This window comes from Coregonus clupeaformis, chromosome 2 (genome assembly GCF_020615455.1).
Source record: "Coregonus clupeaformis isolate EN_2021a chromosome 2, ASM2061545v1, whole genome shotgun sequence".
Classification (NCBI taxonomy): domain Eukaryota; kingdom Metazoa; phylum Chordata; class Actinopteri; order Salmoniformes; family Salmonidae; genus Coregonus; species Coregonus clupeaformis.
The window spans coordinates 27,436,149-27,459,879 of NC_059193.1; the positions used below are offsets into that span (position 1 = coordinate 27,436,149).

Sequence of the window (23,731 nt, forward strand, 5' to 3'; positions counted from 1 at the left end):
GTTCCCGGCAGGCAGATAGGGGATAACATTTATCTGATTCTGGATTTTTTGGACATCTCTAGGGCTATTGGGTTGGAAGCTGGTCTAATTTCAATTGATCAGGAAAAGGCATTTGACAGAGTTGAACATCAATACTTATGGCACACTTTTGAGGCGTTTGGTTTCAGCTCTGGTTTTATTGTCATGATAAGGGTGATATATGGTGACATTGAAAGTGTATTGAAAGTTAACGGTGGCTTGAGTGCACCTTTTAAAGTATGTAGAGGTATTAGGCAGAGATGTTCTTTGTCTGGAATGTTATATGCCATTGCTATAGAGACACTACTAAATAGCATTAGAAGTCGCATTGAAGGGGTGTACCTTTCAGAGGATATTCCTCCTATTCGTCTCTCAGCCTATGTGATGATGTAGTTATTTTAGTGAAAAATCAAGCGGAGGTGGATAGTTTGAGTCTAATGGTTGATCGTTTTAGGGGAATATCCTCTGCAGAGGTAAATTGGGAAAAAAGTTGTGCTTTACAGATTGGAGAATGGTCTGGAGGGATCAAGGCTTTGCTGGAATGGTGTAAGGGAGGTTTTAAGTATCTTGGAGTGTACCTAGAAGATGAGGGGACAATGGAAAAAAATTGGATTGGGGTGGTTGAAATGATGGAAGGGAGGATGAAGAGATGGCGTTGGTTTGTTATCTCGTATGTCATATAGGGGGTGCACTATTATAGTTAACAATGTGGTTGCCTCTGCACTGTGGCATCGGTTGTCAGTTTTAGAGCCACCATCTGGCCTTCTGGCTAAGATACAGGCGATTATTGTAGATTTATTTTGGGATAAATATCATTGGGTTCCACAAAGTGTTTTGTATTTGTCAAAAGAGGAGGGGGGCAAGGTCTTGTACATCTTGCTAGCAGGGCTGCTGTTTTCCGGTTTCAGTTTATTCAAAGGTTGCTTCATGGACTGGAAAATGTGGTTTGGAGAGGGGTGGCAGGTCTTGTATTACAGCAGGTTGGGGGATTAGGTTTAAAGAAGACTTTATGTTTGGTTGATAGTAGCCAGATTTCTAGGGAGGGAGTACCTCCATTTTACAGAGGCCTTCTTAGGGTGTGGAGCATAATGAAGGTGTCCAGACGCACTTCAGCAGAGTCAGTGCATTGGCTGTTGGAGGAACCTCTGGTGTATGGGGCAAGACTGGATTGTACAACTGCAGCTGTTCCACATTTCTCCAAGATTCTGGTGAAGGGCAAAATCATTACCTTAAAACAGTTAATGGCCATGACTGGGCCCACCTTAATGGATGGAAGACGGGTGGCTGAACATTTGGGGGTGAGGTCGGAAAGGATTGTCGGACAACTGCTGGGAAGCTGCAGGAAGGCTCGGTCAGCAGAAGAGTAGGTATGCTTAATAGTCACAAGAAGAAGGTACAAGATGAAAACGTCTCATTTCCAAGACTAGGGATTACACCCAATATCCCAGAGTCAGAAAAAAAAGGTGTTATTACTGGATTTGAGAGGGTTGGAAGAGGTGGGTTTGGATGAGGTGAATGGGAAATACTTTTATATAGGGGGTGTGTCAAGGTGTTGAATAAAGATACATTGAAAAATAGAAAAGACACTCCATGGAGGGTAAAATTGAGCATTGAAGACAAGGTAAAGCCAGCATGGAGAGCAATGTACTGTACAAGCCTCCGTTACAAAAGGGTACTGGTGAAATGCAATGGAGGGTTTGGCATGGCATCATTGCAGTTAATGCTTTTGTATCTGTTATTAACTCAGATTTTGGAGATGGATGTCCTTTTTGTAATATAAGAGAAACCATTGTTCACTGTTTTATGGAGTGTGAAATGATAAAGCCTCTCTTGGAAATGCTGGATTCTTTGTTTAAAGTTGTAGGGGAGATTTTCGATAACACTGTTTTTATTTTGAGGTTTCAATATAGTAAGCAACCGAAAAGAAAATGTCAACTGTTAAATTGTATTTTGGGACAAGCTAAGATGTACATTTTTCTGAGTAGGAAACGGGATATGGGCAGGATGTAACATGTGTTTTTAAAGGATTAGTGAAAGCGAGAATAAAAGTGGATTTTGAGTTCTTCTCGGCTGGAAAAGATCTCCCATTGTTTGAGGAGAAGTGGGCTTATGAAGGAGTGGTTTGTTTTGTGGAGGGAGGGGAAACTATTTTTTGTTGATTAAATGAGTTGAATGTATATATATGCTTTTTTGTATTTTTACTGAATTTATTTGTATGTTTTAATTTTTATTTAGGAATTACATTTGTTTCATTTCTGAAAAGGCAGTGTGCCATTATTTGTGTTAACACTTGAGTATAAAATAAAGGTTTTATAAAAACTCAACTCTCTCACTCTCTCACTCTCTCACTCTCTCACAGTGTGAAACCGAGGAAAGGAAGCTTGGCCCAGAAACACTGGGCAGGGGCCCATGGGAAGTGTAGGCCATGCCCTGTCATCCACCCCGGCCCTGTGTGTGGCTCTGACGGACACACCTACTCCTCCAAGGTGAGACACATTGAACCCCACCCCATCTTCTTCACTCACTCTCCCTCTTGCTCTCTCCCTCTTTCTCTCTTTCTTTTATCTCTCTTGTTTGGCTGTTCATAGCATTACAGTCATTTATAGTCATTCATCTACTAATCTCCCGTGGGAAGGTTCTGCGTGTAGACTGAGAGAATCTGCCAGGACTGAATGGGATGCGTGAGATCCGAGCAGCAGTAGTTCTGGTTTTGGGGTTTTCGTCACTGGTTATTTGGAAGTATCAGGATTGGGCGAAGGCGGTGCTTAAACTGCTTCACCTCGAGTGATTCGCGCATACTCCCACAACGATCAGAAGGGGGGGTATGTTTGTACTTTGTAGCATGTAGCAGTCTGACAATGACGATCTTTGCAGCATCTGTAAAGTTATAACATGAATGACAGCAAGGTCAAACGTTAGCTCAGCCAGAATTATCTGAGCATGGGAAAAAAGCTATCCACCCTTCACCACCCTCCATCACCTCAGCCAGCCTCCCTCCCCTACCCCCTTCTCTCCTTGTCACACACACACACACGCACACACGCATGCAGACACACACACACACACACACACACACTGACACTCACACACACACACTGACACGCACACACACACACACACACACACACAAAGAGAGCGCTTTGGAATGGCGATGTTCCGTAAATGAGCATGGCAGCCATGATGGATGATGCAGAGGATGAACTGTGTCCACCGGCTATATTTGATTCCACAGTCCTTAGTTTGGAGAAAAACGCCCTCTCCCTCTTCTCCTCTCCTCTCTTTTCCTCTCTTCTCCCCTCTTCTCCCCCCTTCTCCTCTCTTCTCCCCCCTTCTCCCCTCTTCTCCCCCCTTCTCCCCTCTTCTCCTCTCTTCTCCCTTCTTCTCCTATCCTCTCCTCTCTTCTCCCCTCTTCACCCCTCTTCTCTTCTCCCCTCTTCTCCTCTCTTCTCCCCTCTTCTCCTCTCTTCTCCTCTCTTCTCCCCACTTCTCCCCTCTTCTCCTCTCTTCTCCCCATTCTTCTCTCTGCTCCCCTCTTCTCCCCTCTTCTCCCCTCTTCTCCTCTCTTCTCCCCTCTTCTCCCCTCTTCTCCCCTCTTCTCCTCTCTTCTCCCCTCTTCTCCTCTCTTCTCCTCTCTTGTCTTTTCCCCTCTTCTCCCCTCTTCTCCCCTCTTTTCCTCTCTTCTCCCCTCTTCTCCCCTCCTCTTACTTGAGGGAGTCGAGCCTTGGCCATAAAGCTTTACAGAGATCAATTAGTCCTCGTGGGGGTTCTGTTGTTAACACACACACACACACTCTCTCTCACACACACACTCACACACTCTCTCTCTCACATACACACTCACACACACACCTTATATCCCTCCTTCTCTCCCCTTTGCCTGGTCCACTCCAGAAGTAGAGAATACGATTGGGGTGTCACTCTTCATCAGAGAGAGAGCGAGGAGAGGAGCAAATGGGTGGCAGGGGTGTCCCTCTCTCCTCTCTCCTTCCCCTGCTACCTCTGTCTGGTCTGGATAAATGTGTGGCCTCAGTTAGCTGGTAGAGCGATGTCGTCTTTACTGAGACTAACAGCAATATAGTGGTTACCGCCTGGGCTAACAATCCGGTCCTTATAGTGTGGTGCTCTTATAGAGTGTGTGGAATGATGTTGGATTCTCACATGCATACACTTATACACACACACACACACACACACACACACACTCCAGATCCTATTATCAGAATGATGCTGTTATCTCTGGAGAGACAGTAGCCTGCAGAGTAAAGCCCATTAAATCGCTCCTCTCTTCTGATTCATTCCACTTCTCCACTTCTCTCCAAACACTCTTTCTAAACTCTCCTCTCTCTCTCTCTCTCTCTCTCTCTCTCTCTCTCTCTCCCCCGCCCCCTCTGTCTCTCTCTGTCTCACTCTCTCTCTCTGTCTCTCTTGTCAGTTCAATTCAATTTCAATTTAAGGGCTTTATTGGCATGGGACACATATGTTTACATTGCCAAAGCAAGTGAAATAGATAATAAACAAAAGTGAAAAAAACTATTAACAGTAAACATTACACTAACAAAAGTTCCAAAAGAATAAAGACATATACAGTGTTATAATGATGTGCAAATAGTTAAAGTACAAAAAGGAAAATAAATAAACATAAATATAGGTTGTATTTACAATGTTGTTTGTTCTTCACTGGTTGCCCTTTTCTTGTGCCAACAGGTCACAAATCTTGCTGCTGTGATTGCACACTGTGGTATTTATGGGAGTTTATCCAAATTTGATTTGTTTTTGAATTCTTTGTGGGTCTATGTAATCTGAGGGAAATATGTTTCTCTAATATGGAGGTTAGGAAGTGCAGCTCAGTTTCCACCTTATTTTGTGGGCAGTGTGCACATAGCCTGTCTTCTCTTGAGAGCCTTGTCTGCCTACGGCGGCCTTTATCAATAGCAAGGCTATGCTCACTGAGTCTGTACATTGTCAAAGTTTTCCTTAATTTTGGGTCTGTCATAGTGGTCAGGTATTCTGCCACTGTGTACTCTCTGTTTAGGGCCAAATAGCATTCTAGTTTGCTCAGTTTTTTTTTTGTCAATTCTTTCCTATGTGTCAAGTAATTCTCTTTTTGTTTTCTCATGACTTGGATGGGTCTAATTCTGTTGCTGTCCTGGGGCTTTGTGGGGTCTGTTTGTGTTTGTGAACAGAGCCCCAGGACCAGCTTGCTTAGGGGACTCTTCTCCAGGTTCATATCTCTGTAGGTGATGGCTTTGTTATGGAAGGTTTGGGAATCGCTTCCTTTTAGGTGGTTGTAGAATTTAACTGGTCTTTTCTGGATTTTGATAATTAGCTGGTATCGGCCTAATTCTGCACTGCATGCATTATTTGGTGTTTTACGTTGTACACAGAGGATATTTTTGCAGAATTCTGCATGCAGAGTCTCAAGTTGGTGTTTGTTCCATTTTGTGAATTCTTGGTTGGTGAGCGGACCCCAGACCTCACAACCATAAAGGGCAATGGGTTCTATAACTTATTCAAGTATTTTTAGCCAGATCCTAATTGGTATGTCGAATTTTATGTGGCATAGAATGCCCTTCTTGCCTCTCAGATCGTTCACAGCTTTGTGGAACTTACCTGTGGCGCTGATGTTTAGCCATAGGTATGTACGTTTTTTTGATGGAATTTGTACTTGTGGTTCTGGCAACTGGACCTTTTTTGGAACACCATACATTTTGTCTTACTGAGATTTACTGTCAGGGCCCAGGTCTGACAGAGTCTATGCAGAAGATCTAGGCCCTCCTTGGTTGGGGACAGAAGCACCAGATCATCAGCTGTCATGACTTCCTCCGAAGCTGCCTCCTCTCCTTGTTCGGGCAGGCTTCGGAGTTCGTTGTCACCGGCCTTCTAGCCACTACCGCTCCTCATCTCATCATTCCATTTGTTTTGTCTTGTTTATTACACACACCTGGTTCATATCTCCTCATTAGTACCTGTATAAGTGTTCCCTCTGCCCCCCTGTCTTTGTGTGTGATTAGTTATTGTGGAGGTGACTCTAGCTCGGTGGAGCTACTTTGTATCCAGCCACCCACACCCCAGCGCCCAGAGGGATTCACCTATCACAACCGAGGGAGTACGACGGGACAACGGCCCGTTGCCAGGGATTCCTCCTGCAGCTGGACCTCTATTTTTCGACCATTTTCGACCATCAGAAGGTGTCCGCCCACGTCTCCTACCTCTCGGGGAAAGCCCTGGAGTGGGCCAACGCGGTCTGGAGTGAAGGAGGAGATGCGTTGGACAACTACGGGGTGTTCGCTAGACTCTTCCGGGCAGCCTTCAACCACCACCCCCGGGGAGATCCGGGAGAATGGAGGGCGACAGCTCCAGTGTCACTCTTGTGGCAGGAGAGGACATTCTGCTGCACGCTGTCGTCAGGGTTCTTCCGGGTCTGGAGGCGGCAGGCAGGGCACTCTCGCATCCCCCCAGGTAGGCACTGTCCTTTCCCAACGCTCGGGCACGCCACCCAAGCTCCGCCCCTGTGCCTTCTTTCCTCAAAGAAGCTCAGCCCGGCGGAGCAGAACTACGACTTTGGTGATCGGGAGCTGTTGGCTGTTGTCAGAGCCCTGACCGCATGGAGGCACTGGCTCGAGGGGGCGAAACACCCTTTCCTCGTCTGGACTGACAACCGTAACCTGGAGTACATCCAGGCAGCGAGGAGACTGAACCCTCTCCGGTTTGATTTCACGCTGTCATACATACCAGGCACAAAGAATGGGAAGGCAGACGCACTGTCACGGCTGTACGACACAGAGGAAAGTCCCATAGATAACACCCCCATACTCCCGGCCTCCTGCATTGTGGCGCAGGTAGTGTGGGCAGTGGACGCCTAATTGTTTTTTGGTAGGTTTCTACACTACTTTCCTTCCATCTATAGCATATCTTAATATTATTCAGTTCCTTTGGCTTTGATGCCTCATGATTGAGTATTGCTCTGTTCAAGTAGACTGTGATTTTGCTGTGATCTGATAGGGGTGTCAGTGGGCTGACTGTGAGCGCTCTGAGAGACACTGGGTTGAGGTCAGTGATAAAGTAGTCTACAGTACTACTGCCAAGAGATGAGCTATAGGTGTACCTACCATAGGAGTCTCCTCGAAGCCTACCATTGACTATGTACATACCCAGCGTGCGACAGAGCTGCAGGAGTTGTGACCCGTTTTTGTTGGTAATGTTGTCGTAGTTGTGCCTAGGGGGGCATATGGGGGAGGGAATGCTGTCACCTCCAGGTAGGTGTTTGTCTCCCTGTGTGCTGAGGGTGTCAGTTTCTTGTCCAGTTCTGGCATTTAGGTCGCCACAGACTAGTACATGTCCCTGGGCCTGGAAGTGATTGATTTCCCCCTCCAGGATCGAGAAGCTGTCTTCATTAAAGTATGGGGATTCTAGTAGGGGGGTATAGGTAGCACACAGGAGGACATTTTTCTCTGTTGAGATCATTTCCTTTTGAATTTCTAGCCAAATGTAAGATGTTCCTGTTTTGATTAATTGAATAGAGTGAGTTAGGTCTGCTCTATACCCCTCTCTCTCTCTCTCTCTGTTTCTCTCTCTCTCTCTCTGTCTCTCTCTCTCTGTCTCTCTGTTTCTCTCTCTCTGTCTCTCTCTGTTTCTCTCTCTCTGTCTCTCTCTCTCTGTCTCTCTCTCGCTCTCTCTCTGCTCATCCCCCTCTCTCCCTCTAAACCCTCTGGATGAGTAGTGTTTCAGTCTGAACCTTTCAGCCCCTTCAACTCACTGTGGAATAATAATGGACTCTCTTTCTCTCTCTCTCTGTCTCTCTCTTTCTCTCTTTTTCTGTTTCTCCCTTTCATTATAGTCTTCCCCTGTCTTCCTATGTCTCTCCTTCCTTCCTTCCTTCCTTCCTTCCTTCCTTCCTTCCTTCCTTCCTTCCTTCCTTCCTTCCTTCCTTCCTTCCTTCTCCCTCTTCTGTTCTCTGTACTTGACCCTCTCTACTTTTGCCTCTAGTTTCTTTCATATATTTGTACACAAATAAAAACATATCAAAGCCATACACAGACAGAGATTCTTGGTGCTGACATCAACAATGTTTCACTAGCCTGGAAATAGCAGTCAATTGAATTGGCTGGAGAATATTTCATAGGCTTCCTTTCCTCCCTCTGGACAGGTAATTCAATATGTATAGAAGGGGAGAGTGGCGTACCTTTGTCAACAAATTGCATTAAGCGACATTAGTGCTGCTATCTAAGAACTGTCAGGGAGGAAGTGATGGATATAAATTGGAATGTGTGAAATTGAAAGTGTCAGTAGGAGAGTGGAGAGGAGTTATTCAGTGTGTGTGGTTGTGTGGTTATGTGTGTGTGTGTGTGTTGCATTTGTGTGTGTGTGGTTGTGTGTGTGTGTTGCATTTGTACGTGTGTGTTATGAGGGATGATAAATGCAATAAATGAGTAGTTGTACGTGTGAAGATGTTTTTAAATATATGTATTTTTTACTTGAAGGTGTGACTTAAACATCATTCAACCAAGTGTATTTATAACAATGCGACCCGTGAACGTCTGATTAATTCAGTTCCAAACAGTTGTGTTAATGGAATTCACTCTACAATATAACAGCTAACAGGACCCCTGCACTGTTTACCATCTGTCAAGGTTGTGACAGGATTGAGCAAACAATGTGGAGGGAAAAATAAGGGTAGGCTATTCATTATTTACATTTCCATAATAATGCATAAGGAGACAGAAAAATAAAGCCATTACAGTGCCAGTCCCAGATATGCATAGAACAATTAGGATCAGGTTTCTTACCAAGAAGTATGCAAATGTTCTCTAAATGTTTAATGCAACACATAGACTATGGTGCTGTGCACAATGACAGAAATGTAAGAAAATAAATTATTTAAATACAGTGGGGGAAAAAAGTATTTAGTCAGCCACCAATTGTGCAAGTTCTCCCACTTAAAAAGATGAGAGAGGCCTGTAATTTTCATCATAGGTACACGTCAACTATGACAGACAAATTGAGGAAAAAAAATCCATAAAATCACATTGTAGGATTTTTAATGAATTTATTTGCAAATTATGGTGGAAAATAAGTATTTGGTCACCTACAAACAAGCAAGATTTTTGGCTCTCACAGACCTGTAACTTCTTCTTTAAGAGGCTCCTCTGTCCTCCACTCGTTACCTGTATTAATGGCACCTGTTTGAACTTGTTATCAGTATAAAAGACACCAGTCCACAACCTCAAACAGTCACACTCCAAACTCCACTATGGCCAAGACCAAAGAGCTGTCAAAGGACACCAGAAACAAAATTGTAGACCTGCACCAGGCTGGGAAGACTGAATCTGCAATAGGTAAGCAGCTTGGTTTGAAGAAATCAACTGTGGGAGCAATTATTAGGAAATGGAAGACATACAAGACCACTGATAATCTCCCTCGATCTGGGGCTCCACGCAAGATCTCACCCTGTGGAGTCAAAATGATCACAAGAACGGTGAGCAAAAATCCCAGAACCACACAGGGGGACCTAGTGAATGACCTGCAGAGAGCTGGGACCAAAGTAACAAAGCCTACCATCAGTAACACACTACGCCGCCAGGGACTCAAATCCTGCAGTGCCAAACGTGTCCCCCTGCTTAAGCCAGTACATGTCCAGGCCCGTCTGAAGTTTGCTAGAGTGCATTTGGATGATCCAGAAGAGGATTGGGAGAATGTCATATGGTCAGATGAAACCAAAATATATCTTTTTGGTAAAAACTCAACTCGTTGTGTTTGGAGGACAAAGAATGCTGAGTTGCATCCAAAGAACACCATACCTACTGTGAAGCATGGGGGTGGAAACATCATGCTTTGGGGCTGTTTTTCTGCAAAGGGACCAGGACGACTGATCCGTGTAAAGGAAAGAATGAATGGGGCCATGTATCGTGAGATTTTGAGTGAAAACCTCCTTCCATCAGCAAGGGCATTGAAGATGAAACGTGGCTGGGTCTTTCAGCATGACAATGATCCCAAACACACCGCCCGGGCAACGAAGGAGTGGCTTCGTAAGAAGCATTTCAAGGTCCTGGAGTGGCCTAGCCAGTCTCCAGATCTCAACCCCATAGAAAATCTTTGGAGGGAGTTGAAAGTCTGTGTTGCCCAGCGACAGCCCCAAAACATCACTGCTCTAGAGGAGATCTGCATGGAGGAATGGGCCAAAATACCAGCAACAGTGTGTGAAAACCTTGTGAAGACTTACAGAAAACGTTTGACCTGTGTCATTGCCAACAAAGGCAAAGTATATAACAAAGTATTGAGAAACTTTTGTTATTGACCAAATACTTATTTTCCACCATAATTTGCAAATAAATTCATAAAAAATCCTACAATGTGATTCTCTGGAATTTTTTTTCTCATTTTGTCTGTCATAGTTGACGTGTACCTATGATGAAAATTACACTCCTCTCTCATCTTTTTAAGTGGGAGAACTTGCACAATTGGTGGCTGACTAAATACTTTTTTTCCCCACTGTATGTAAAGACACCAAGGATGATAAAAATTCAAACAATGTTGCTACATGTTCACGCTTTATAGCTTATGTAGTAGCCTAACATGAAAGAATTGAAAGGTCAATAACTTTTTTTACTTAATTAATGTAGGCCCAATAAACAATGTTCTAATGTGGTTAATGTGTTGTGTTTATATACAGACATTATAACCCCCACCTTAACAGATGGTAGACAGGCGGCAGGTAGCCTAGGGATTAAGAGCGTTGAGCCAGTAACCGAAAGGTAGCTGGTTCGAATCCCTGAGCCGACTATGTGAAAACTCCATCTGTCCCCTTGAGCAAGGCACTTAACCCTAATTGCTCCAGGGTTGCTCACTCTCCGAGGGTGTCTCAGGGGGAGTTGGGATATGCAAAAAAAAAACATTTTTAATTCACACACGTGTATAGCACCCACCTAATTATTATTAAACAGTGCGGGGGTCCTGTTAGCACAGTGGCTGTTATATTGTGGAGTGAATTCCATTAACACAACTGTTTGGAACTGAATTAATCAGACGTTCACGCATCGTATTGTTATAAATACACTTGGTTGACTGGTTAAATTAAAAATTACACAAGCACACGTTCAATGGTTCATAATGGCATTTATCACCCCTCATGAGTGTGTGTGAGTGTGTGAATTCTGCATCTCTCCAGACCCTCAGAGGCAAATTTTACTTATATTTTACCCCCCCAAAAAATATTTTTGGGTTTGACAAGAAAACCATCTTTCAAATCCATTTGAGAAGGTTTGTTATTTTGCATTTAAAAACTACTTTAATTTCTTCATTACTTAATTACTGTAATCTGTAGTCTGCAGTTGTATTGGTGGCAGTCCGTGAAATTGCTTCGCTCTAACACACAAGGCAAAGAGAACCAGCAGCATCTGTGTGTGTGTGTGTGTGTGCATCTCTGAAGAAAGACTCCACTACCCATGATTCTCTCTGTGTTTTGTAGTGTACGCTGGAGTTCGAGGAGTGTAAGTCAGGGAAGAGCATCACTCTGAAGTGTGAGGGACCGTGTCCATGTCTGCCTGGTCTGGAACTGGTCAAACCACACAGTGACAAAACAGAGAAGAACGGTGAGTACCTAACCTCAACCCTAAACCTGTCTGTAAGTCAGACTGTTAGTCTGTCAGTTAGTCAGGTAATCAGTCTGTCAGTCAGTTAGTGTCTTAGTGTCTGCTGATATTTTGGTATCACAAAAAGGCACTGTCGTGAAACCAGTGTTGTAACTGTACTTCAAGTAAAGTCCTCAGCTCATGAGGTATTTCAATAAGGAGTACAAATGGTTATTTTATTTTATTGATTTATTTGTTTTATTTGATCTCTTACAACACAAAACAAACAAACTACAACATCATACAAACATCAACTACATCACCCCTGCCCAGACCCACTAACACACACCTCCATCTCCATCAACTACATCACCCCTGCCCAGACTCACTAACACACACCTCCATCTCCATCAACTACATCACACCTGCCCAGTCCCACTAATACACACCTCCATCTCCATCAACTACATCACACCTGCCCATACCCACTAACACACACCTCCATCTCCATCAACTGCATCACACCTGCCCATACCCACTAATACACACCTCCATCTCCATCAACTACATCACACCTGCCCAGACCCACTAATACACACCTCCATCTCCATCAACTGCATCACACCTGCCCAGACCCACTAACACACACCTCCATCTCCATCAACTACATCACCCCTGCCCAGACTCACTAACACACACCTCCATCTCCATCAACTACATCACCCTTGCCCAGTCCCACTAATACACACCATCTCCATCAACTACATCACACCTGCCTAGACCCACTAATACACACCTCCATCTCCATCAACTGCATCACACCTGCCCAGACCCACTAATACACACCCCCACCTCCATCAACTACATCACACCTGCCCAGACCCACTAATACACACCTCCATCAACTATATCACCCCTGCCCAGACCCACTAACACACACCTCCATCTCCATCAACTACATCACCCCTGCCAAGACCCACTAACACACACCTCCATCTCCATCAACTACATCACACCTGCCCAGAACCACTAATACACACCTCCATCTCCATCAACTTCATCACCCCTGCCCAGTCCCACTAATACACAACCTCCATCTCCATCAACTACATCACCCCTGCCCAGACTCACTAATACACACCTCCATCTCTATCAACTACATCACCCCTGCCCAGACCCACTAATACACACCTCCATCTCCATCAACTGCATCACATCTGCCCAGACCCACTAATACACACCTCCATCTCCATCAACTGCATCACACCTGCCCATACCCACTAATACACACCTCCATCTCCATCAACTACATCACACCTGCCCAGACCCACTAATACACACCTCCATCTCCATCAACTGCATCACACCTGCCCATACCCACTAATACACACCTCCATCTCCATCAACTGCATCACACCTGCCCAGACCCACTAACACACACCTCCATCTCCATCAACTACATCACACCTGCCCAGACCCACTAATACACACCCCCATCTCCAGCGCCAGCATCAGTCTCCGCCACATGTCCTCAAACTGAACCATTTGGTTTCTTTCCGTCGCCCATGCACTTTCAACATTTAAATAATAAAGCGTTTGATCTCTCTATTGCATTAACGACGGAGGATTGGTGGATTTCCAGTTTTTAAGTATACGTTTTTTAAAGATGATTGAGGAGTAAAAGTATCGTCCAACCCATCGGGTATCTCACTGCACCCTCATGTCTTGAAATATGCAGCAGTACAACTGGTTCTATTGTGTGTTGGATTGTGTGCATTCTGCATCGTCATTGGTGGATTTTTAAACCTACATAAATGATCTCTGCCCTCTTAAATGTGATATAAAAGTGGCTACAGATATTAGGAGAAATACAGCCTGTCATTATCAAAAAGAGACCCAATGTGTTCATTATGAATTCATTCATAAGCTGTCTGTTAGTTTCCTCCTCATCAAATATGACCCTGACAAGATCTTTTAATTGGAAAGTGATTGTGTGTGCGTGAGCAGGGTTAATCTGAATATATCACAGAGATAGTGACAATCAAGTTAATGCAGTCACGCATACACGCATTGCACGGACGGACACACGCACACACGCACAAACACACACACACACACGTACACACACGTACACACACACACACACACACAAGCACAACTCTGGAATGTAAAATAAGTAAGCAAAGAAGCTCCTTCTGGTTTCCATTTCTTCCCCACATACCACCTCTCTCTCGCGCTCTCTCTCTCGCGCTCTCTCTCTCTCGCTCTCTCTCTCTCTCGCGCGCTCTCTCTCTCGCGCGCTCTCTCTCTCTCTATCTCTCTCTGTCTCTCTCTCTCTCTCTCTCTCTCTCTCTCTCTATCTCTCTCTGTCTCTCCATCTCTCTCTCTGGCAGCATCAGCCAGGGGAGTTAGGGCAGTGTAGCAGTATGGAGGGTGATGGAGTGAGTGAGTGAGTGTGTCTTATTGTTTGTCATGAAGATGGGATTTCAGGAGATGGATGGAGGGATTCAGGAGGAGAAATACAATCTAAAGACAGGGAGGAAAGGTGTTCTCCTCCAGATGGAAAAGTGTGCTGAGGGATGGATAGAGTGTGTAAATGTGTGCATGAGACGAGAGTGTCTGACGGGGGGAGGGGGAGGGAAAGATGGGGAAGGAGAAACACAATCCTGGGGGAGGGGTAAGAGTGGTGGGCTAGGTAGTACAGTGACACCAAGGCTGCTTCCCAAAAATACCCACCATATTTCATACCCTGTGGGCCCTGCACTATATGGGAATAGGGTGCTGTTTGGGATAGACACCAAGAATACAGTCGCGTCTGTCTGTAGTCACTTTGCATGACATGCTTATAACTAAAGGCCTTTCCATAGAGTGAAGGGGGAGGAAAGGAGGGAGGTAAGGAGGGAGGAAGGAGTAGAAAGCAAAATCTCTCATTCCCTCTCTGTAATCTCCTGCTTGTGATGAGAAGCTCACCCCCTTTCCATCTCTTTATGTATACAGCTAAACATGCAGACATGGACATGATTATGTTTGTGTGTGAGGACTAGATTATTATTTTTGAGAGGGAGAGTGTTTACACATGTGTAAGCGTATGTTTGTGTTGCATCTATAAACCGTGTGTGTGTGTGTGTGTGTGTGTAATATGTGTGTGTGTTTTAAGGGGTGCAGTCCTCTCTCCCTCCTCCTCTTCCTCCCTGGCTTTCCTCTCTCTTTCCAGTCCCAGTGAGTGATGCAGCAATGATGAGGCCATGAATATGGATGCCTTCTGACAGGATTTCTTCTATTTTTCATAGATTGCAAAACTCTACACTCTCTCTAACTCTCTCTCTCTCTCTCTCTCTCTCTCTCTCTCTCTCTCTCTCTCTCTCTCTCTCTCTCTATATATATATATATATATATATATATATATATATATATATCACACTCTCTAGCTCTCTGTCACTTTCTCTCTTATGTTAATGTTCAGATGGCAGGGCATTAATTCTCTGACTAAATACTTATAGTAGTGAGAGTTGCAGATGACAGCTGGAATAGTGTACAGTGTTTAAATCATGATAATGTTTATGACACTTGTCTCTGTCTTGTCACACACACACACACACACACACACATACACTCGACAGTCAGTGAACACCCTAGCTATCCACTGCTGTGCTTTTTTTGATTAGGGTAGCTAACACGCAACACACAGCGCCCAGAGTTCAGCAGGCACAACGGAGACTAACAGGAGACAAAAGGAAAATTGGTGCTAATTAATTAACGCTCTCTTGTTATCTCATTCTTCCCCCCTTCATTATGATGGAGGGAGCGTAGCGTGGAGCGATACTGTAGAACAAAAGCAGGAGCTGGCTTCCGGATTAAGCAGGGGGTGTTAAGAAGCGCGGTTTGGAGGACGTATGACTCAACCTTCACCTCTCCCGAGCCCGTTGAGGAGTTGCAGCGATGAGACAAGATCGTAATTGGATCGCAATTGAATATCATGAAATTGGGGAGAAAAAGGGGGTAAAAAAATTTAGAAATTGTGACAGCATTGTGGAGTTCCTCTGACATTAAAGGAAGCACGCGTTCGTACAGTACAGAAGTAAGACTCAAGGCTACAGGGCGGCTGAAGGTGGTGACGGACCCTGACTTTAAGTTTACAGCCACCATGGTGCACAGAATCCCCAGTCTTCTCCATCCTCCAAACAAATGACTCTAAACAAAAGCAACATGTCTTTACCCTGGAGTCTAAGTGGTCCGTAGTGCGTTGGAGTGCACTGAGAAGCTGAGGTATGACAGCAAGTTAGGAGCCATTTGTGCACAGTGCAGTGCCAGTGGCACTGACGCACCACCAGCTCCAAGCAAACGACCACGTTATGTAAGTACCAATCTCGTGGTGGACAGTACAGTAGGCCAGCAGCACGGAGGAGAAGAGACTGAGTGTGAGCGATACTAAAAGATCTGGTAGGTTAAGGCATTAAGGCAGACTTAAGCCACTTTCAAGTGTTTTTCTTGTTCTTATCACACCCCGGGTGCTCGGTCAGCCCCAAATGACCCAACACATTTATATAAAGAGTCCAGACTCCATACCCCCTCTCTCTCTATCTCTGCCCTCTTTCTCTCTCTATCTCTCTCTCTCTCTCTCTCTCTCTCTCTCTCTCTCTCGCTCTCGCTCTCGTTCTCTCCGTCCTCTCTCTCTCTCTCTCTCTCTCTCTCTTTCGCTCATTCTCTCTTTCTGTCCTCTCTCCTGATCTCTCTCTCTCTCCTCTGCTCTCTCTCTCTATTTCTGTCCTCTCTCCTGATCTCTCTCTCTCCTCCGCTCTCTCTCCTTAAACATGCCTTCTGAAGTGATGTGCTCTGAAGACGAGAGATGAGAGATGTGCTCTGGAGACGAGAGACTTGTTCTGGAGATGAGAGATGTGCTCTGGAGACGAGAGACGTGGTCTGGAGGCGAGAGATGTGCTCTGGAGATGAGAGATGTGCTCTGGAGACGAGTGGCATGTTCTGGAGACGAGTGACGTGCTCTGGAGATGAGAGATGTGCTCTGGAGATGAGAGATGTGCTCTGGAGATGAGAGATGTGCTCTGGAGATGAGAGACGTGCTCTGGAGATTAGAGACGTGCTCTGGAGACTAGAGACGTGCTCTGGAGACGAGAGACGTGCTCTGGAGATGAGAGACGTGCTCTGGAGATGAGAGATGTGCTCTGGAGACGAGAGACGTGCTCTGGAGATGAGAGACGTGCTCTGGAGATGAGAGACGTGCTCTGGAGATGAGAGACGTGCTCTGGAGATGATAGATGTGCTCTGGAGACGAGATATGCTCTGAAGATGAGAGACGTGCTCTGGAGATGAGAGACGTGCTCTGGAGACGAGAGATGTGCTCTGGAGATGAGAGACGTGCCATGGAGATGATAGATGTGCTCTGGAGACGAGACGTGCTCTGAGGATGAGAGACGTGCTCTGGAGATGAGAGATGTGCTCTGGAGACGAGTGACGTGTTCTGGAGATGAGAGATGTGCTCTGGAGATGAGAGATGTGCTCTGGAGATGAGAGATGTGCTCTGGAGATTAGAGACGTGCTCTGGAGACGAGAGACGTGCTCTGGAGAAGAGAGACGTGCTTTGGAGACAAGAGACGTGCTCTGGAGACGAGATGCGCTCTGAGGATGAGAGACGTGCTCTGGAGATGAGTGTGTCTCCAGAGGGCAGAAAGTAAACTTTGTCAAGGCTCTGTCCACACTCTGTCCACACTCTGTCCACACTCTGCCCATCTCTCTGCCCACACTCTGTCCACACTCTGCCCACACTCTGCCCACACTCTGTCCACACCCTGTCCATCTCTCTGCACACACTTTGCCCATCTCTCTGCCCATCACTCTGTCCACACTCTGCCCATACTGTCCACACTCTGTCCACACTGTCCACACTCTGCCCATACTGTCCACACTCTGTCCACACTCTGCCCATACTGTCCACACTCTGTCCACACTGTCCACACTCTGCCCATACTGTCCACACTCTGTCCACACTCTGTCCACACTCTGTCCACACTCTGCCCATCTCTCTGCCCACACTCTGTCCACACTCTGCCCACACTCTGTCCACACCCTGTCCATCTCTCTGCACACACTTTGCCCCATCTCTCTGCCCATCACTCTGTCCACACTCTGCCCATACTGTCCACACTCTGTCCACACTGTCCACACTCTGCCCATACTGTCCACACTCTGTCCATACTGTCCACACTCTGTCCACACTGTCCACACTCTGCCCATACTGTCCACACTCTGTCCACACTGTCCACACTCTGCCCACACTCTGTCCACACTCTGTCCACACTCTGCCCACACTCTGCCCATACTGTCCACACTCTGTCCACACTGTCCACACTCTGCCCACACTCTGTCCACACTCTGCCCACACTCTGCCCATACTGTCCACACTCTGTCCACACTGTCCACACTCTGCCCACACTCTGTCCACACTCTGCCCACACTCTGCCCATACTGTCCACACTCTGTCCACACTGTCCACACTCTGCCCACACTCTGCCTACACTCTGCCCACACTCTGCCTACACTCTGTCCACACTCTGCCTACACTCTGTCCACACTCTGCCCACACTGTCCACACTTTGTCCACACTCTGTCCACACTCTGTCCACACTCTGTCCACACTGTCCACACTCTGCCCACACTCTGCCTACACTCTGTCCACACTCTGCCTACACTCTGTCCACACTCTGCCCACACTGTCCACACTTTGTCCACACTCTGTCCACACTCTGTCCACACTCTGTCCACACTCTGCCCATCTCTCTGCCCACGCTCTTCCGCTGTACTGGGAATGATAGATAGATAGATAGATAGATAGATAGATAGATAGATAGATAGATAGATAGATAGATAGATAGATAGATAGATAGATAGATAGATAGATAAGAGTTGTGAACGGCTGCTCGGGCTTGATCTCAGACTCATCTCTCTCCCGCCCCTCCTTTCCCTCTCCCTCCCACCCCTCCTTTCTCTCTCCTTCCTTCTCTGCCCTGTAATGTGAGTGAAGGCTAGGTAAATTAGTTGTGGTGGTAGTGTGGACGGGTTCTGGGTTTTCTCGCTGAGACTGTCAAACTCTCTGCAAGCTGGGTATCTCTGTGATACACACACTGACACACCTGATTCTCTCTGGAAGTGTGTGTGTGTGTGTGTATCAGTCAAAGCTCTTTCTTTCTCTCTCTCTCTCTCTCTCTCTCTCTCTCTCTCTCTCTCTCTCTCTCTCTCTCCTCTCTCTCTCTCTCCTCTCTCATTCTCCCCTCTCTCTCTCTCTCTCTCTCTCTCTCTTTCTCTCTCTCTCTTTCTCTCTCTCTCTCATTCCTCTATATCTCTCTCTCTCTCTCCTCTCTCTCTCCCTTCTCTTGTTCCTCTATATATCTATCACTCTCTCTCTCGCTCTCTCTTTCTCTCTCTTTCTCTCTTTCTCTCTCTCTATTTCTCTCTCTCTTCTCTCTCATTCCTCTATATCTCTATATCTTCTCTCCCTCTCTCTCTCCCTGATCTCTCATTCCTCTATATATATATCACTCTCTCTGTTTACACGATGTCACCTCTATTCACAGCTATCCATTATTTCTGAAACTCCTAGAGGCGAATTTAGATCTAGCCAACTCAGAAGAGTTAAGTATCTTCGCTTATATGTGAATTAAAATTCAGAGCATGTCGTGAGTGTGTTGGAGGCCATTGGTTGAAGTCGTCCCGGAGAATCTGATGGTCCTTTGACACTAGCAAATCACAAGCCAATCACTACTGAACACGGGCGTTCTCAAAGCATACTTGCTGGTGCCCACGTGGACAGATAGCGCATGCAGTGTTGAATTTCATGAAATCCAGGCGATATCTTCATTTGATTTCTCTGTTAAATGTTGTGGGTAACAGCGTAACGTATCAGATTAGGGAGACCGGAGATGTGTGTCACGCTGTATTTCTCTGCGCTGAAGGGCAGTCTGTCTCACTGTCTGTGTGTTCTGTGGTAGGATTGGATAGAGACAATCACTGCAGCTGTGTGTCCCGTGTTAGTGGGAGAGTGAGAATTGTCTAAATCAAAACCCAACCCTCAAGTAAGTCATGACGAACTCACTTACAGAACTCTGTTTTGGACGAGACTGACTTTATTACCAAAATTATCCTATTTACACTTTTAGTGAGTTTAGACACTTGCACAAATGTTTCTGACTAATATCGATGCCACATAGGCCATTTTCAACCAGAGAAGTTGTTTATTGCCTTCAGTTGTGCATATTAGTCCTGTCCCCCAGCCCTGCCCCTTTTTTTTGCTTGTTGGGTCATGGGGTAGGGACATTCCAATGAGTTGGTTCTGGCGCTGATGATTGTCTGTTTTATTTAATTTGAGCTTTCAGCTGAACTTCATCTTGATTCTACTTCTCCTTTTCACATTGCCCCCCTTTTCTGTTTTCTCTCTCCCTCTGGCAGGGTAGATAGTGGCAGGTCCACAGCTCAGTGCCATATGGAGACAGAACTGCATGCTGGGTAGACACGGCTGGAGTTTAGTCCCTTGCTGACCTCTCATCTAGAGGTCACCTGTTTGTATCTGAAACACCAGCCCACAACACCTGCTCATGGGCTGGTGACATACATACAGTAACCTACTACATGAAAACTCTACTGTGCTCAACTCTTAAAGGCCCAGTGCAGTCAAAAACAGGAATTTCCTGTGTTATACACTTTAGTACAGACACGTACACTACCAGTCAAAAGTTTGGACACACCTACTCATTCAAGGGGTTTTCTTTATTTTTAAAATGATTTACATTGTAGAATAATAATGAAGAAATCAAATCTATGAAAAAACACATATGGAATCATGTAGTAACCAAAAAAGTGTTAAACAAATCAATATATATTTTATATTTGAGATTCTTCAAATAGCCACCCTTTGCCTTGATGACAACTTTGCACACTCTTGGCATTCTCTCAACCAGTTTCATGAGGTATTCACCTGGAATTATTTTAAATTAACAGGTGTGCCTTCTTAAAAATGTATTTGTGGGAATTTATTTCCTTCTTAATGCGTTTGAGCCAATCAGTTGTGTTGTGACAAGGTAGGGGGGTAAACAGAAGATAGCCTTATTTGGTAAAAAACCAAGTCCATATTATGGCAAAAACAGCTCAAATAAGCAAAGAGAAACGACAGTCCATCATTACTTTAAGACATGAAGGTCAGTCAATACTGAAAATGTCAAGAACTTTGAACGTTTCTTCAAGTGCAGTCGCAAAAACCATCAAGCACTATGATGAAACTGGCTCTCATGAGGACTGCCACAGGAATGGAAAAACCAGAGTTACCTCTGCTGCAGAGGATAGTTCATTAGAGTTACCAGCCTCAAAAATTGCAGCCCTAATAATTGCTTCACAGAGTTCAAGTAACGACACATCTCAGCATCAACTGTTCGAATTGCTGCAAAGAAACCACTACTAAAGGACACCAATAAGAAGAATAGACCTGCTTGGGCCAAGAAACACGATCAATGGACATTAGACCAGTGGAAATGTGTTCTTTGGTCTGGAGTCCAAATTGGAGATTTGTGGTTCAAACCGCCGTGTTTTGTGAGATGCGGCGTAGGTGAAAGGATGATCTCCGCATGTGTGGTTCCCACCGTAAAGCATGGAGGAGGTGTTATGGTGTGGGGGTGCTTTGCTGGTGATACTGTCTGTGATTTATTTAGAATTCAAGGCACACTTAACCAGCATGGCTACCACAGCATTCTGCAGCGATACGCCATCTTATCTGGTTTGGACTTAGTGGGACTATCATTTGTTTTTCAACAGGACAATGATCCTACACACCTCCAGGCTGTGTGAGGGCTATTTTACCAAGAAGTAGAGTGATGGAGTGCTGCATCAGATGACCTGGCCTCCACATTCACCCGACCTCAACCCAATTGAGATGGTTTGGGATGAATTGGACCGCAGAATGAAGGAAAAGCAGCCAACAAGTGCTCAGCATATGTGGGAACTCCTTCAAGACTGTTGGAAAAGCATTCCAGGTGAAGCCAAGAGTGTGCAAAGCTGTCATCAAGGCAAAGGGTGGCTATTTGAAGAATCTCAAATATAAAATATATATTGATTTGTTTAACCGTTTTTTGGTTACTACATGATTCCATATGTGTTATTTCATAGTTTTGATGTCTTCACTATTATTCTACAATGTGAAAAATTGTAAAAATAAAGAAAAACCCTTGAATGAGTAGGTGTGTCCAAACTTTTGACTGGTACTGTATGTGGACACCCCTTCAAATTGGTGGATTTGGCTATTTCAGCCACACCCGTTGCTGACAGGTGTATAAAATCAAGCACACAGCCATGCAATCTCCTTAGACAAACATTGGCAGTAGTATGGCCTTACAGAAGAGCTCAGTGACTTTCAACGTGGCACCGTCATAAGATGCCGCCTTTCCAACAAGTCAGTTCATCAAATTTCTGCCCTGCTAGAGCTTCCCCGGTCAACTGTAAGTGCTGTTACGGCTCAGCCGCGAAGTGGTAGGCCACACAATCTCACAGAAATGGGTTGTCCTCGGTTGCAACACTCACTACCGAGTTCCAAACTGCCTTTGGAAGCAACTGGACTCTGGAGCAGTGGAAACGTGTTCTCTGGAGTGATGAATCACGCTTCACCATCTTGCAGTCCGACGGACAAATCTGGGTTTGGCGAATGCCTGGGGAACGCAACCTGCCCCAATGCATAGGGCCAACTGTAAAGTTTGGTGGAGTTGGAATAATGGTGTGGGGCTGTTTTTCATGGTTTGAGATAGGCCCCTTAGTTCCAGTGAAGGGAAATCTTAACGCTACAGCGTACAATTATATTCTAGACTTTTCTGTGCTTCCAACTTTGTGGCAACAGTTTGGGGAAGGCCCTTACCTGTTTCTGCATGACAATGCCCCCGTGCACAAAGCGAGGTCCATACAGAGCCCTGACCTCAACCCCATTTAACACCTTTGGGATGAATTGGAACGCCGACTGCGAGCCAGGCCTAATCGCCCAACATCCGTGCCCGACCTCACTAATGAGGCTGAATGGAAGCAAGTCCCCGCAGCAGTGTTCCAACATCTAGTGGAAAGCCTTCCCAGGAGGCTGGTATAGCAGCAAAGTTGGGACCAACTCCATCTTAATGCCCATGATTTTGGAATTAGATTTTCGACCAGCAGGTGTCCACATACTTTTGGTCATGTAGTGTATGTCCACACTATGAGGTTGGAATAATACTGTGAAATTGTGAAAATTATGATAATGCCATTTTAGAGTAAGAGCTGTTTGAAAAGACCGCCTGACATTTCTGCCTATATTGGTGGGATGGAGTTTTGGCATCACCAGGCAGTATATTAGTTAATAGACCAATAAAAAAGAGAGTTCCAAACCTCTCTGCCAATAACAGCTAGTTTTCAGTTTTCTCTTCCACATTCAGACCACTCCCAGACAGTCCTAGCAAAATTCTTGCTTGAGAAATTGCTCTTTGCTAAGAAGCTATTTTTGTTTGTTTTTGACCATTTTAGTTTAAAACAATCACAGTAAAGTACTTAATTGTTACCCAGAAATGATTTGTTATTGAGATAGAAAATGGCTGAATTGCACCTTTAATAGAGGAATATAGATGCAACCTTGGATAATGTGGCCCAGGACCAATCCAAGTTGAATGAATAAAGAATATTCACTGAATGTTTTTGAATATGAAATACCTTCAGCCTGTGACCCACAGGAGACTGAGGTAAAGAAATAATTCAGTGTGTTGACTCCTTTTGTCCTATTTGTCCCTTATATGCTTTCACACTGTGTTAGTAGTTTATTTGTTCTTCCCTCAAATGTCTGATTAAGTAGTTTTTAATTTAAGTTGTTTAATAGTAATTACACATGGTGACCCTCTCGGCTTATATGTAAATCCTTTTCAAACGTCTCTGTCCTGCTCTGATAGAAAGTCATTAGGAATGGGGACTAGTCTTTGGGAAAGGAAGTTTTGGGGGTCTAATTTGAAGTTAATTACACAGGCTAAGCTAAGCCGGTGGGTGTGAGCTGAGGTGAATGGGATCCTTTAACTCTCCCCACCTCATTAGCTGACTGCTAATGCTGGAGATATGGGCTCACAAAGCAGCTGAATCACCCAGTCTTT

At 45.2% G+C, this 23,731-nt stretch overlaps 1 protein-coding gene across 4 annotated transcripts in view; it reads left to right on the top strand.

The window, feature by feature from the left end:
• The window catches only part of LOC121532656 (testican-1), a 290,839-nt gene that overhangs the window by 230,702 nt on the left and 36,406 nt on the right, over positions 1-23,731 (top strand). For all 4 annotated transcript variants that reach the window (XM_041838443.1, XM_041838454.1, XM_041838446.1 and 1 more), the window contains 2 exons: positions 2,378-2,504; positions 11,483-11,606. In XM_041838443.1, the coding sequence (XP_041694377.1) occupies positions 2,378-2,504; positions 11,483-11,606 (251 nt within the window). The remainder of the gene's footprint in view (positions 1-2,377; positions 2,505-11,482; positions 11,607-23,731) is intronic.